Here is a 15,234-nt window from a genome sequence, read left to right on the forward strand (position 1 = left end):
GGTGTCCCGGGGTCCCTGTGGGTTTTCCCCTGTGTAGGTGTCCCGTCTCCTCCCGCAGGGCTGGAAACCTCTGGCTTTCCCTGTCCTGTGGTGGGGAGCCCTGGGGCGCAGCTGAAAGCGTGGGCAGAGCCGCGTCCTCACGTTTGCTTTGGGGCTGCTCCCAGCGGGCCTCCCACGCGCCCCACTGTCCTGCGTGGCGAGAAGCCACCTCCCCACGGATGTGAGCCCCACGCCTTGTCCTGCCACGTGTGCTCATGGTTTTCCTGTTGCCTGCGCTGCTGTGGGCAGAGTGCGAGGAGCCCTGCCGGGACTGTGTTTCTGCCCATGAAGGACAAGGGCAGAGGCTGGAGCCTTGCGGCAGGGCCATCCTCTGCTGCGGGCGGAGCTGGGAGGACACCACGGCCGTGCTGCTCGGGTCTCAGTCCCTTGCCCGCCGCCGTGCCGGGCACCCCAGGGACCCCGGGAGGGCACCCCAGCAGTGCGGGTGGCTGTAGACCTTGTGCTGGCTTGTGTGTCCCCTTTGGGAGGAGCTGCCTTCCGAGGTAGGGCTGCGGGGAGGCACGCCGGGGGAGCCGCCCGGGGAGCCGGGGCAGAGCGCCCAGCTCCAGGCACCGAGCCGGGCTCTGCCCAGCCGTGCCGGGGGGGAGAGCAGCCCGCGGGGTTGGGGCCACAGCTCTAGAAGTGGGGGACCGTCCCCGAGGGGCCGGGAGCCCCGGGCACGGCCGCGCCGGGGGGAAGGGGCTGCTGTCCCATGCAGCGCGGGGGCCGGACGGGGCGGGCACCGCCTCCCGCCGGGGCCGCCCCGTCGGTGCCGCAGGTGCGACGGGCGCGGCCCCTTTAAGGAGGCGGCACCGCCCCGCCCCCCCCCCCCCCCCCCCCCCCGCTGCTGCCGGGAGGCGCCGGCCGGAGCCGCGGCAGGTACCGGGCGGCCCCGCGGGGGGGGGGGGGGGGAGTCGGCGGGGGGTCCCTTTGCTGGCGGCCCCTTTGCTGGCGGCGGGGCGCGGGGCCGGGGCCGCAGTGTCCCGCGGGCCGCCGGAGCCGGTCAGGCGCGGGGCTGCCGGCGCGTCCCTGCCCCGGTGGCCGCGCTTCGAGCGTCGTGCCGGCGGCCCCGGACCGTCCCCCGGCAGAGAGGAGCCCGGGGTCCGGCCCGCCGCCCCTCCTCGCCCCCGGGCGACGCCGGGGCGCGGTGCGGCTGCGGTGACGGGAAGGTCCCTCCCGCCGGGCTCGGCAGCGGCCGCTTCCAGCCGCCATCCGTCCCCCGGTTCGCCGGTGCCGCCGCCCCGGGCGAGGAGCGGGGGGCGCCCCGCGGGCGGGCAGCGGACCCCCGAGCGGGTGCTCCGGGAGCGCGGCTCCGCCCGGCTCCGTCGGGGCTGGAGCTGTCGCGGCCGCCCGGGATCCGGCTGTCAGCGCCCGCGGCGCCTCCGGGCCGGATCCTGCTCCCGCCGCTGCCCCGGCTGCGCGTCCGCGCCCCGGCTGCTCCGCGGGGGGAAGAGCAGCTTTCCGAGCCTGGGGTGCGTTCGTGGGTGCAGCAGCCCGGGGCAGCTCCTTCCTCCCCGGGGGTGCCCGGGGGCGCTGGGCGTCAGCCCGCGCAGCCGGCTGAGGTCACCGGGGCGGCGGGTCTGGCAGGCGGCCGACAGCCCAGCCCTCGGCAGCGCCGTGCCCTGGGCAGGGCCGCGGCGGTGGCTGGGCGGGTTGGGTGCGGGCGGTCGGGACGCCGGCCGCGCCGAGACGGTGTCTTGGGTGCGGTGAGCCGGGCTGGGGGGTGGCAGCCAGTCCTGCTCCGGGGTGCAGGCGTGGGGTACCCAGCGGAGGTGGGCTGATGTGGGGCTGCAAGCCCGTGATGTGGCTGTGCTAAGCGGCTGGCTTGCTCCTAGCACGGAGGCGTCCGGCTATTTCTGGCGAGGGTGAGCGATCCCGGGCGAAGCGATGTCGGAGGCCGTGGATCTGTCCTTCCTGTCGGATGTGGAGAGGGATTTGATCCTGCAGGTCCTGCAGCGCGACGAGGAGCTCCGCAAGGCAGAGGAGAGGAGAATCAGGTGAGGACGCGGCTGGCGCCGGCTAGGGTGCTGGTTCCCCTGCTTTGCTCTAGAAGTGGCTGGAGGGGCGAGGGTGTGGGCGATGGGGCTGGGGTGGCGGCTCTGCCCCAGCCCCGGGGTCCTGGCGCGGCTCTGACGGCTCCCGGTGTTGGGGTCCGAGCAGGCGCCTGAAGAATGAGCTGCTGGAGATCCGGCGCAAGGGGGCCAAGCGGGGCAGCCAGCGCTACAGCGAGCGGACGTGCGCCCGCTGCCAGCAGAGCCTGGGCCGTGTCAGCCCCAAGGCCAACACCTGCCGGGGCTGCAACCACTTGGTGTGTCGGGACTGCCGTTCCTATGGCCCCAACAGCTCCTGGCGCTGCAAAGTCTGCACCAAGGAGGCGTGAGTACCCAGGGACAGGTGGCAGGGACCTTCTGTACTCTCCTCCTGTCCCCTTCCTCTTCCCAGTCACCCCAGCTTGATGCCCTATGGCTAACCTTTCCTAGCCCAGTTGGTCTTCTCCAGGACAGGGCAGCTGTCTCTGCTGTCACTTCCCGGGGTGGGCACCCATGGTTGGGTGATGGAGAACTGGGTCGTGCCCCACTCTTGGGTCTCTTTCATCTCCACCCCACTCCTTTTTCCCCCCTTACTTGATGCCGGCGTCCCCCCCCGCCCCTCCCGCAGCCCGTGTTTCAAGCACCCCAGGTTTCCTCCCTCTCGGCCTCCCCTGTCCTACAAAACCCCTCTTGCTCCTGCATTTGCTGGGGATGCAGCTGGGCCCGTTGTCTGCCCAGTGCATTGTCTCTGCCCAGCCACCTGCCGAACGTGCCCACTGTGCCCTTGCTCTCCTTGGCTGGTGGCAGCACCGAGGGTGGCGTTGGGGTGCAGGGAGCAGCCCCCCACTGCCTCCCTGCCTTGCAGTGAGCTGAAGAAGACAACAGGCGACTGGTTCTACGACCAGAGGGTCAACCGCTTTGCCAACCGACTGGGCAGCGACATGGTGCGGCTGTCCCTGCGGCACAGGTCGGCAGGTAGGGGTGCCGCAGCAATGCCTTCTCCCATAGCCTGTCCCTCCGGGATGCTCCAGCTTTCCCTGGTGCACCTCTGCCCAGCGTGGAGTTGGCTGGGAGCAGCTCCTGCTCCAGGCAGTGGGCTTGGAGCAGTGGTCCTCGTGATGCCTCTCTTCTTCCAGCCGGCAAAAGAGAGACTGTGGGACAAACCCTCCTCCAGAAAGCCCAGCTTGGCGAGCCCAAAAGCTCCTCCGCAACCCAGCAGCCGAGCCCCCCGGCACCCCGGGAGGGGTCCAGGTGAGGATCCCTGCCGTCGACCCTGCTCTGGGTGCCGGCCCTTGCCTGCTGCAGGGATGGGAGAGACGCTGCCGCCCAGCTCGGATCGTTGGTGGTACAGAAGCTCTCTCTCAGACCAGCCTCCTCGCCAAACAGGACGTACCTGTGGTTTTGTTTGTCTGCAGTTTGTTTCTGGATGCCTCAGACCCTCGGGATGGTAAAAGCGACACGGAGTCCATGGAAAACATGAGCCTGGATGGCTACAGACCTAGTCCTGGTGGCGTGGGGGGCAGGTGAGGGGCTCCCTGGGTGGTTTGTCCTTAGCAAGGCTGGCCTGGCAGAGGATGAGGACCTTCATCTCAAGTGCGCTTTTCTCAGTCTAGTGTGGGGGAGCTGGCTCCCCTGGCTGGGCTGAAACCTGTCCCTAGGCAGGCAGGTCCTCTGCTCCCCATGCTGGGGTGCTCCAGGGAGCTTGCGTGGCTCTGGGGAGCTTGTGGGGAGATGGCGCTTCCTGGCCAGCGCTTGCTCTCCCAGTGGTGCTCTTGGCCTGGGACAGACCTTTCTGTGTCCTCCGCAGGAGTAACTCCCTGGAGAGAGCCGCCCCTCTCAGAGATGGAAAACAGGTTGCTGCGCCAGCAGGACCTGCTGCCTCCAGCCTGACCCTCCCTCTTCGCTCCAAAAACGTGTTCTCCGACGGACGGGTGCGTGCTGCTGCTCCGGCATGCTCAGCCCTGTCCTGGGGCACAGGGCTGGGAGCCCCATGGGGTGCCCAGCCCTGCCCTGCTCTGAAGGGACCTTTCCTCCCCAGGATGCTGCTGTGGGGAGCCGCAGCAATGCCTTGGTGGACGAGCATGAAACAATATTCAAGAAGAATCCCCGACGGGTGGTGAGGCCTGCAGGTGAGAGCTGCACAGGTGCAGGGGGGTTTGGGTGCTGACATGGCAGGGGGTGGGCGGCCGCTTCTCCCTGGGCCGCGGCGGGCTTTCGGTGCAGATGGGAGAGGCCCCTTGCTTGAGAGAGCAGCAGGGCTGTGCTAGTCCTGCACTATGCCGCTGCCTCCTGCCTCACCATCTCTCGTGCAGACTACACCAAGTCGGTGATTGACCTGCGCCCGGGGGACTTCATGGGGGAAGGCGGCTCTTTGGGGGACAGGAGCAAGTCGGTCCCTGGCCTCAACACGGAGCTGGTGAGACCCTTGGCATGCCAGGTGGAGGAGCTGGCTGGCTGGCCGGCCATGCCCTGCTGCTCCCCACGCAGGCGGCTTGTCTCTCTCCTTGCAGGAGGAGGAGGAGGAGGACATTGATAACCTGGTGGAGATCCATCGGCAGAGGGTGGCCCGGGGCAGCATGCGCAGCGGCACCTCCTCGGTGAGTCCCCGTGGCGCGGCTGTGCTCTGCTCCGCAGGAAGAAATGATGGAGAAGGGCAATGTCGGCTGGTTGGGTGGGAGGGAGGCAGGGAGGGCAGCTCCTGGGGCGCAGGGGCAAGAGCTTGGGGTGTGGGGGCTTACTCCCCTTGACGGGAATTGAAACGCAGAGACCCAGCTCTCTTCCAGGGAGCCTGCGTGCGGGTGAGAGGCACTCGGCGGCCATCCCCAGCCACGAAGGGGTGAGAGAGGGGCTGTGCGGAGGAGGCGTTGGGAGTAGCCTTGCTGAGGATGAAGAGGGATCCACCAAGCGATGCTGCCCCGGCTCAGCCCTGCCATGTCTTTCAGAGCACGCTGGGGAGCATGGTCAGCATTTACAGTGAGGCCGGTGACTTCGGCAATGTTGTGGTCACCGGGGGAATCTCCTTCTCCCTGAGCTACGAGCAGAAGATGCAGACCTTGTTCATTCACGTGAAGGAGTGTCGCCAGCTGGCCTACGGGGACGAGGGCAAGAAGCGCTCCAACCCGTGAGAGCCGGGGGGGGCGATGGCTGGTGGCACCGCTGGTGGTGCTCAGCTGGGTTGTGGGGTGCCCACCAGAGATGGGAGCTGTAAGGGGGGGGCGGGGCTTGGCGAGGCAGGAGGTCTGGGGTTGTCCTGGGGGGCTAGGGGGGAGATGGGGACTAGTTGTGGGGAGACCCTGGTGAAATGCTGCCTGCTCCTCCCTTCAGGTACGTGAAGACCTACCTCCTGCCCGACAAATCCCGGCAAGGGAAACGCAAGACGACCATCAAACGCAACACCATCAACCCCCTGTACAACGAGCTGCTGAAGGTGAGTGGGGATGGGCTGGCGAGCAGCCTGCTCCCCGCTGCAGGGCCAGGCAAGCACTTGGCCCTGGGGATGCTGCCGGAACAAACCAGGGGACGGATGGGCTCCAAACCTTGAGGCGAGGACTCTGCAGAGGACCCATGTCCAGACACTGCACCCTGAAAGTGGGAAAAACCCACTCCCAGGCTGGGTCACTGCTCTGATGTGGCTGTGGTGTCAAGCCCCGGGTGCCATGGTGGGGTGGAGGCACAGCTGCAGATGTGAATGTGTGTCCTGGCTCCTGTGGCATCCGCCAGAGCCAGGGGCCTTCTGCTTACCCCCGGACATTGCTTTCCTGTGAAAGAAGGCTCCTGGGCCATTGCAGGCAGGTTACAGTGGCGGGAGGGCAGGCAGCACGGCTGCAGAGGCAGAGATAAGGCAGTTCTGGGCCCCAGGGCAGAAGCACTTGGCGCTGCCCTTCACAGTCCCTGCTGTGGCCACCACGGGGTGGTGGGAAGGGCTGGCTCCATCCCCGAGCCTGGCAGCACACCACTGAGGCCAGGCGCTCTCCGGACAGGAAGGAAGTGGGAACTGTGGTTGGGTTTCCCGGCTCCCACAGCCCCGGGTTTGCTGAGGTCTCGTGCTCTGACCGCCTGAGGCTCGGTGGGCTGGCAGAGCTTTGCTTGTGGTGGGATGGGGTGGGGTGGCCGGATGCCATAAGTCCTGGTCCTGGCTCTGCATGGGCTCTGAGGACCACTTGCCGGAGAACACGGGCTTCTGCACCACTACCCCAGGACTTTGAGGTTTCAGCAGGCTTGGAAAGGAAGACGGTCTCCTGCGTGCATCCATTGCTCCTCAAATCTGTCTCCTCTCCTGCTTGAGAGCTGTGGCTGATGGTGTATGCCAAGCCTGTCCCCTGCCTGGCGCTGTCCGCTCACCAGTGGTTTTCCTGTCTCTCTTCCTAGTACGAGATTAACAAGTCCCTCCTGCTTGCAAGGACGCTGCAGTTCTCGGTCTGGCACCACGATCGCTTTGGCCGAAACACGTTCCTGGGGGAAGTGGAGGTCCCGCTGGACGTCTGGAACTTCGAGAGCCACCTGGAGGAGTTTCTGCCCCTGCACGGCAAGGTGTTGGCACTGCCACCCCAGCCCTGCTGCCCGCAGCAGCCTCCCTTGCCTGGCCCTGTCCCGGGGGGTGGCCCTCAGTGGGCAGAGAGGCGCAGAGACCTCGGCCAAGAGCTGCCAAAAGGCTTGCCCCAAATCAAATCTTGGAGAATTGAAGACCCCAGAGCAGATAGCAGTAGTAGTAAAAAAGGGCAGATGATCTGCCTTAAGCCTAGCTTCCCTCCTGCTCCTCAGTGTATCCCCTATGGGACGCAGTGGGATGTCTCTGCCCCATCAGGTATTTTCATTCTGCTTGCTTGATTGCTCCAAGAGTGCAGCTCTTCCCAGTGCCCTGCCCCGGCCAGGAGGAACTGGAGCCAACTTCAGGGAAACAAATGGGAGAAGTTGGCCGGGACATCCTGCTGCGGGCTGCAGACCCGTGCAGTGAGGGCCTTTGTGCAGCTCGATGGCAACAGCAGATGCTGCTACTGGACTTTAAACTCTGGTTCTCTTGACTAGCTTGTATTGTGGGCTCAGCCTTTGGCATTGCTGTGGCTCAAGCAGCTTGCGGAAACCCCTAAATAGTGTTTCCTAAGGGAGCTGGTTGAGCCAAAGTAGGATCCCAAAGGAGCTGGTCCGAGTCTGAGCTGGTGATGCTGGGGAGGGCCTGCAGGCATTTGTCCTGGCTAAACCACCTCTAGGAGAAGCCAAGCTCTTTGGCCCGGCATGGGGAAGTGCTGCATGCAGACCAGGCCGTCACCATGTCCGCTTTGGCCTCTCTAGCAGTGTTTGATAAGCCTTGCCTCTTTGCAGATTGGGGCGGATGCTGCTGGTCTCCACCAGTACAAGGGGGAGCTGGTCGTCTCCATGAAGTACATCCCGTCTTCCAAGCACCCTGGGGCTGGGAACGGCAGGAAGGGTGAGTGCTGGAGCTCCAGGATCTCTGTGTAGCCTGCGGGACCTGCTTGTGGCCACGTGAGCTGGGTCTGGGTGGGTTTCCTGGGTGATGCCACTGCAGCCTTCTCCTCTGCAACACCTGCAAGGCTGCTCTGGGTCAGGGCAGACCTGGCTGTCCTCAGGCTGTCTAAGTGGTCCCAGTGCTTTCCTGGGGCTGGACTAGGCTGGACCATCGGGCCCCGCATGGAGCAATTGTCTGCCTTCGCCTCAGCAGGCAGGGCCAGGAAGGGAGGAGGCAGGAGGAGATACCAGCTGGGGGTCTGTACCTGCCTCTGCAATGAAGGCTGTTCAGCAGGACCTTCCCAGAAGTTAGTGGTGGTGGAAATTAAGGTTGATTAATTCTTGCTGTGCTGGGTTTTTCCCAGGCAAAATGGGGGAAGGCGGTGAGCTCCAGGTCTGGATCAAAGAAGCCAAGAACCTCACGGCTGCCAAATCCGGGGGGACCTCAGACAGCTTTGTCAAGGGGTGAGTGTGGGTCCTGCGTGGGGGGGCAATAAAAGCACTGTCCTCCCTGGCCGCATCCCAGAGCCGCCTTGGGGAGGGACGGGTCTCTCTGCTAGCTACCCCACGCTGCCTGTGTTGGTACCCTGAAAGTCACTGTCTGCCTGTCTCTGCCTGGAGAAGAGATGCTCCCGGTAGCAAATGCTCTCCTGGGTTTTGGCCAGCTAAGAGGCCGCAGTGGGAGGCTGCATGCAGGGCAGGGCTCCATCTGCCATCAAATTGTCTTCCCAGAGGTCACCAAGCCACTGGGCAGCGTGGCTGGGGGCGAGCAGGCTGCGGTCCTTGCCCTTTCCCCTCCTTAGACCACCTGCAGTCTGCCAAGGGGCTTTTCAGGAGTTGGGGCAGAGACCCAGCCCCTTGCAGACCATCTTGGCTCTTCTTGGGACATGTCAGGGAAGGTGGGCTCCAGACCAGGTCCTGGGGTGTTGAGGTGCCCCAGCCCCTGGGGCAGAAGGCAGTTGCACACGTGCTGCTAACCCAAGTGGCTGCTTCCCCCAGCTACCTCTTGCCACACAAAAACAAAGCCTCCAAGAGGAAGACGCCTGTGGTGAAGAAGACCCTGAACCCTCATTACAACCACACCTTTGTCTACAACGGCGTCAACCCTGAGGACCTGCAGCACATCTGCCTGGAGCTGACGGTCTGGGACCGGGAGCCACTGTCCAGCAACGACTTCCTCGGGGGTGTCCGTCTGGGGGTGGGCAACGGTGAGGAGCCCTGGGGTCCCATCAAACTCTGGGACAAGCAGCCTTGCTTGGGGCTGCCTCGCTGCGGGCAGGAGGCTGCTCCGGCAGTGACTTCTGCCCACATCCATCCTTTCTCCCAGGTATGAGCAACGGGCAGGCTGTGGACTGGATGGACTCCACGGGTGAGGAGCTGAACCTGTGGCAGAAGATGCGCCAGTACCCAGGCTCGTGGGCGGAGGGGACGCTCCAGCTCCGCTCCACCATGGCCAAGCTGAGGCCATAGGCTGTGGCACCGGCACCGGGACTCAGCCGAGGGCTGGTACCGCTGCTCGAGAGCTGCACTCACAGCATGGCCTGGCAGGGCTGCCCAAACATAGTTATTTTTTTTGCTTATACTTTAATAAACATGGCCTTCTCTAAACAGGCTTGGGCAGAAAGTCTTCTTGGCCTCGCTTCATTTAAAGGGTTTTCCTTTTGTCTTAGGCTTTGCACCAAATTTCAGGCTGAACTGGAGTCCTTGTGGACCCTCCCTCCTTCCCTCCCAGGCAAAATGCTTTGAAATGTGGTTGTTTTTTTTCTTCTTTCCATTCTTCTTCTTCCCACCCCCTCTGTTTCACAGTCTGCTCCCTCCTTGTCTTCCCCACCATCCTCTGGCATGCCGGCTCCAGGATGGGGGCGTCCGTGCACAGCCCAGCCCCAGCCCTGGCTGCGGGGCTGAGATTGGAGCCGTGCGGGGTCAGCTTGGAGGGGGGGCTGGTGGTAGTGGCCCCCAGGAAGGATTTGTTTCCTGGGCCTCTCTGTGACACACCTTCTGCCAGCACTGACTTTTATACAAATGTATTTATTTTGAGTTAATATTCTACTGCCAAAACAGTTCCCAGGAAGGGTTGCCCCGTGGCTGGTGGAAGGGGAAACGAGGGGTAGGGTGGGGATGGCGAGTCCTCGGGGTGGGCTGCGCGCTGGCTGGCTGCTACTGGCTTTGCTGAGCATGGGGCTGTTTGCTTTCACTAAAGGCTTTCTGGCAGCTCTGGCAGGACCCTGGCAGCAGTGCCTGCCCGGCAGGGCTGACCCCAGGTGGGGAGGGAGTGGGTTCAGGTTGTGCACGGGGTGAGGACAGCTGCGGGGAGGGTGGAGCTGCTGCATTAGAGGCTGTCGCCCTGCCTGCACTGCTTGCCCTGTCCACTCTGCTCTGGCAGTCCAGTGTCTAGCTCCCCGTCTCCCCCCTGTCCTGGGGTTTGAGCAGAGGCACTCCCGTGTCTCCTGCCATGGTCCTGGCCGGGCTGAGCCATCCCGCCCTGCAGCCGGAGACTGCTCCTGGCTGGTAGGCAGTGGGGACACTGCCGGCACATGGCCCCCATCCCCATTCCTGCTTGCCTCTCTGAGCCAGTGCAGCCGGAGAGGGGCTCCCCTTCCCCTGGAGGTCCTCAGCACCCTGGTCCTCCTCTACGGTTGGGCGACTAGAAAAGCAGAAAGGAAGGTGTCCATCCCCTGAGGCCAGCAGCAGCGGAGGAGGGGGGTCTCCTCGGCACTGCCTCACTCGCAGGGGTCTCCACTCTGCGCCCGCCGCGCTGCCTCCCGCTCGCTCAGGAGGTAGGTGTCGATGAAGACGAAGAGCTCGTCGGGGCTGATGGGGGAGATGTAGCGCTCACGGTCGGCGCCCGCCTTGTCCAGCAGCACGCCGTTGAAGTGGGAGCGGGTGAGGTGCAGGAACTGCCTGGGGATGCAGGGGGGAGCCGCTGGTCAGGGCTGGGGGGGCTGTGGGTTGGGGCTGAGCATGCCCGTCCTATGCAACCATGCTCAGATCCTCCTGGGGTGGTGGCTCCCATCTCTTCCTCGGGGCTGTGAGTCCTGGGAGGGTCTGGGGATGCTGTACTGGGACTCACCGGGGTGTCCCCATATTGCACAAGCCCCTTCGGTGCAGCAGGAGGGGGCTGTCTACAAACCCAGCTGCAACCTCATGCTTTGCCATCCCTGGAGGTGTCCCTGTCCCCGCTCCCCTCCCGCAGGCGGCTGGCTGTGCAGGACAGCCCCCCATCCCCTACCTGAGCTCTTCGATGATGCCAAGGGACAGCTGGTGCTCCCGGATGCGTCCCACCTCATGCGGGGGCTGCCCCACCAGCTCGATGGTGGTGACGTGACGGAGGTCCAGCCCGCAGGCGGCTTGCTGTGGAAACGGGGGGTGGTGAAAGGGTGCTGGGGGGGCATATGGAAAGGGGGGCGGCGGGAGGGTCTCCTCACCTGCAGCATGGAGATCTGCATCTTGTAGTAGCGGTTAGAGGGGTCCGGGGCAGAGATGACGAGGAGGCGGCGTTTCTCGTGGAACTGATCCAGCAGGCTGGCGGCCGAGTTCACGGCTGTGTTGATCTGCATGGCTGGGGCGAGAGGCGAGCGTGTGGGGGGATGCCATTTTGCACCCCATCACCCCTTCCCCACCCCTTCGCCCTGCCAGGCAGCATCTCCCCTGAGAACCAGGCATCGCTGTGGGCAGGTCCTCCCCTGCCCCATGCCACTTACGTGCACAGAGGGGCTGGGAGCCCGTCCACTGCTGGGTGGACTGGCAGACCCGCAGGGAAGTGCCCTGGCGCTCGTAGCCCCCGTCGCACAGGTACTCGCAGGTGGCACCGTAGTTGTTGCCGTCGGAGGTGCAGGAGAGGTAGCCGTTTTGCGGAGGCTTCAGGACAGGGCAGCGCCTCACTGTGAAGAGGGAGGCTGGGTGAGGGCTGGGGGTGATGGGGTATGGCCCCGGCCATGGGGTGTGGAGCCCGGAGCCGAAGGGAGGCAGCCAGCAGCCCCAGGGGAGCCCACTTCACCTTGGACACGGATGCTGAACTTGCAGCTGGCTCGGTTGTATGCCTGGTCGTGGGCAGTGTAGCGGATCACATGCTCTCCTTCGGGGAATTCGGAGCCGGGCTCTGGACCCCGCAGCATCACCCTGGACCCAGCAGACAGGTTTCTCCATCAGGGCCCTGGGAGGGGGCACCCAGCGTGGCCCCCAGCCCTTGCCGGTGGTGCCGCAGTGCTTCCGCCCTCACCTCTTGATGACGCCGTCAGCAGAGTCCTTCACGCGGGGGGGGTCCCAGTAGACGGTGGCGGTCAGCTTGCCTGGCTCAGCTATCCGCTGCCGGGAGTCTGGGCAGCGGATCTTGGGAGGCTCCATATCTGCCCACAGGGAGGAGATGGAGTCAGGGAACCTGCAGGAGCTGGGCACTGGCCCCGGTGCTCAGCGACCCCAGGGATGCTGTGCACAACCCGGGCACCCTGGAGCCAGCAAGACCTGCTGTAATGCCAGCACTGAGTGCCCTGACCAACATGCCCTGCACCAGCCCGTGCTTTGGGGCTAACAGCACCTCAGGGAGCAGCAGGGACAGGAGTCCCAGGGCTGGGAGGTGCAGGAGCCGGCACCTGGCAATGCCCGGGTCAGGCGTGGGGGTGATACTTGCAGGCACCCCAGGCATGGAGGGTGGCCTGCCCTTCCATGCCCCAGCAGTGTGGGGCGGGGAGGACGGTAGGGTGAGAATTTACCTACACAGATTGGCTCGCTCCCACTCCAGCGCCCGTCCTCCATGCAGATGCGGCTCCGGTCGCCCTCCAGCTGGTAGCCAGGCAGGCAGCTGTAGTCGCAGCGGGAATCCATCTGTACGCCGGCTGAGCACACGTAGGAGCCCCGCAGCACCGCCGGCAGCACGTGGCACCGGATTTCTGGGATTGAGAGAGCAAAGAGGGGACGGAGGTGGCTGCCCGACCATGCTAGTGGACAGAGCACCCAGGACTGGCCGCCACGGGTGCCCGCGGGGATGCCGGCAAGCCGATGGCCGGGGCACACTCACGTCGACAGTATGCCATCCCGGACCAGTGGCGGCTGGGCAGGCACTGGACAGCGCTGGGCCCCACCAGCCGGTACCCGCGGGTGCAGCTCAGCTCGCAGCGTGTCCCCAGGCTGCTGCGGTAGGAACCCCCCCGGGGCGAGTAGCACGTGGCCTCTCCACGGTGGATGTTGAGCGTGGCACACCATTGGGGCACTGGGGGAGAGAAGGGAGGTGAGGGGGACACCTGGCCCTGCCATGGTTCGGTTTCCCCACAAGGACCTGAGGGATGGCTCGGGTGCCATTACCTCGGCGGTAGTCCAGGGCAGGCTCGGGGGGGACTTCTTCCACATACACTTCATTGGTGTGGCTCTCAGCAGCGTAGTAGCCGGACCCTGGGGAAAAGGGAGAGGCAAGGGGGAGGCGTGATGGTTCGTGGCCGCAGCAGCACCCAGGCGACAATGCCTCCCCGGACAGCTGCACCCTCCAGCCCCGACACATCCCGCAACTCCCAGCAAGCGATCCCATCCCCGGGCAGGCTCTCTCCTGCCGTCCTTGGGGCTCCCGTCAAGGGTTAAGCCAGGCAGACAGCGAGCCCAGTCCCCAGCAACATGGTGTGCGCTGGCACCAGCCCGCAGACTAAACAGTGGCAGGAGCAGCCGCGGTTATGGCAGGAAACGGGTGCTGGCGCAGAGTGGGCTGGCACCAACCCCCAGCTTCGTGCTGCCGGGAAGTCCTTCCACCCGCTCCCATGGCACCATCCCTGCCACCGGGTGTCCCAAGGGAAGGAAGAAAGCTGCCCTCTCCTGCCCGTCCCAGCAGAGCCCCCGGCCAAGGCAAGGGAGGAGAGGCGCACTGCCCGGCCAGGGGGCTGGCGGGGGATGCAGTCCCTCGCTTGCGCACCAGGGAAGGATGAAGCTGCTGGAGGGGCTTGGCCGGAGCTGCTGGCCCCATGACATCCGTGTTGTGCAGAGGAGCCCCTGGCCCCATGGACGGGGGGAGGACAGCCTTGCGCCATCCTTGTGGGCCACCCTCTGGCCCGTACCGTGTTCCCATGGGCGAGGGACCAGCGGGTGGGGAGGGAGCCGTGCAGAGGGAGAGGGCTGGCGCCCTTCCCCGCGGCCCCTCGGCCCCGCGGCGCCTCGGCCGGCCGCGGCATTCCCCAGCACTGAGCTCACGTTTCCGCCGCGTTTCCGCCGGCCCCTGCCAGCGCTGCCCCCTCCTCGCCGCCAGCCTACCCCACCGCAGTCCCCGCTCTGGCATGGCGGGGATGCTCAGCCTGGGAAGGGACCCCAGGCAAAGCAGCAGCCCCGCCGTGGCTGCACCCATCTCCTCTTCCCCCTGCTCCGGGTTTTGGGAAGGGGATATCCACTGAGACCAATCCAAGCAGCAGCCCCGCCGTCACAGGGAGGAAATTCCATTACAAATCTTTCCGACACAAACTTTACTACAGAGCGACTCCCCACCACTTCCCACAAGCTCCGTTAAGTCACCCACTCCTTTCCACAAAGCCTTTTATCCTGATGCCCTTCCCACGCTGCCACGGCTGCCTTGGGGAGCAGAGGGGCCTGGGGCGAGCGCAGGGCTGGCATCCGTGGGGCCGGCGGTGGGGATGTGTCGGTGACCCGACGAGCAGGGCTGCTGAGCCCTCCGCCGGGGCCCCAGGGACAGGGTGTGCTGTGTCCCCGCAGGCAGATGTGCCATTTAATTGCGAGATTCCCTTTTCATGCAGATGCTGCCTTTTCCTTCTCACCTGGGGCCAGCTCGCAGCCCCGGCAGCAACAGGCAGGAGCATCCCCAGCCAGCCGTGCTGGCAGCGTGGCAAGGGGATGGGAACCAGAGCAGGGAAGGGGGAAGCCCCCCCTCAAACAGGGCAAGGGCTTTTGATCCTTGACCCGGCTGCCTGGCTGCGGGGGGAGGGTCGGATCTGAGCACTCTGTCCAGGCAAACATCTGCCGGTCAATGGCCCCCATGGGAGCAGGGAGTCAGCGGAAAAGCTGCGCTCCCACAGGCAGGGACGTGATGGAGAGGCTGGTTTTCTGCTCCTCTCTGGATGCATCCCAGCACCCCCTCTGTTCCTCCCCGTACCCCGCAGCACATCCCTGCAGGCACCCCAGACCCCCCAGGCACCAAGGCTCTCCCCAGCATTGCCGGCACCCCTCCCTCCCCACCGTGAGCCCCCCGAGGGGAGCTGGACCCTGCAGGCTGACGTCCCCGGGGAGCCCTGCTGCGCCTGCACACCCCAGCACTCACCTTCGTGCCACGTGGATGACACCAGCCTGGCGAGGACAACCAGCAGGACGGGGGCCGCCTCCTGTGCCATGCTGGGGGGCCGGGGGCCGGCCAGCCTGCCTGCTGCACCGGGTCCGGGGGCAGCCGTGAGTCCCGGCGAGGGTGGAGAGGGGCTGGAAACAGGATGACGGCCCCCTCTGTCGCCTTGTCACTGCACAGATGCCTGACCCTCCTGCCTGTCCTTGCTGCCTGTGCTGAGCAAACCTACTTTTTCCTTCTGCTACCCGTCCCAAACATTCAAAAGCCGTGAGTCAGGCCCAAAATGATGAGATTGTCAAAAATAATAAATCCCAGGATCGCCCGTTTTCCAATGCACCTCCTGCTTCTCCGAGGCTTTAAAAGGTTGTCAGATTTTTTTCTTTGCAAGCAGAAGAGCCAGGAGCCTATTTTGACACAGGAGAGAGCGTAGCTGAGCCTGTG

General features: G+C 65.2%; 2 protein-coding genes across 3 annotated transcripts; one reads left to right on the forward strand and one right to left on the reverse strand.

Annotated features, from left to right (window-relative positions):
* The first annotated feature begins 488 nt into the window (after positions 1–488).
* SYTL4 (synaptotagmin like 4) lies at positions 489–9,140 on the forward strand. 2 transcript variants are annotated; one of them, XM_076346995.1, is made up of 17 exons: positions 489–542; positions 1,875–2,036; positions 2,200–2,415; positions 2,935–3,044; positions 3,206–3,320; positions 3,485–3,592; positions 3,877–4,000; positions 4,108–4,198; positions 4,382–4,485; positions 4,580–4,666; positions 5,012–5,190; positions 5,394–5,496; positions 6,438–6,599; positions 7,389–7,494; positions 7,898–7,997; positions 8,532–8,740; positions 8,860–9,140. In XM_076346995.1, the coding sequence occupies exons 2-17, from the start codon at positions 1,927–1,929 to the stop codon at positions 9,000–9,002; spliced, it is 2,067 nt and encodes a 688-aa protein (XP_076203110.1). In that variant the 5' UTR covers positions 489–542; positions 1,875–1,926; the 3' UTR covers positions 9,003–9,140. The 2 variants fall into 2 exon arrangements, with proteins under 2 accessions (XP_076203110.1, XP_076203109.1); XM_076346994.1 differs by lacking the exon at positions 489–542 and adding an exon at positions 887–918.
* A 529-nt stretch (positions 9,141–9,669) lies between these two features.
* On the reverse strand, positions 9,670–15,013 carry SRPX2 (sushi repeat containing protein X-linked 2). The gene is made up of 10 exons (XM_076347637.1): positions 14,776–15,013; positions 12,831–12,917; positions 12,547–12,738; positions 12,242–12,418; positions 11,752–11,878; positions 11,530–11,651; positions 11,234–11,413; positions 10,958–11,091; positions 10,762–10,883; positions 9,670–10,433 (listed from the first exon to the last, which is right to left on the reverse strand). Exons 1-10 carry the CDS (start codon positions 14,843–14,845, stop codon positions 10,253–10,255), a joined length of 1,392 nt encoding a protein of 463 aa, XP_076203752.1. The 5' UTR covers positions 14,846–15,013; the 3' UTR covers positions 9,670–10,252.
* Positions 15,014–15,234: the final 221 nt, after the last annotated feature.

This window comes from Aptenodytes patagonicus, chromosome 9, assembly GCF_965638725.1.
Source record: "Aptenodytes patagonicus chromosome 9, bAptPat1.pri.cur, whole genome shotgun sequence".
In the NCBI taxonomy this organism is placed as follows: Eukaryota; Metazoa; Chordata; class Aves; order Sphenisciformes; family Spheniscidae; genus Aptenodytes; species Aptenodytes patagonicus.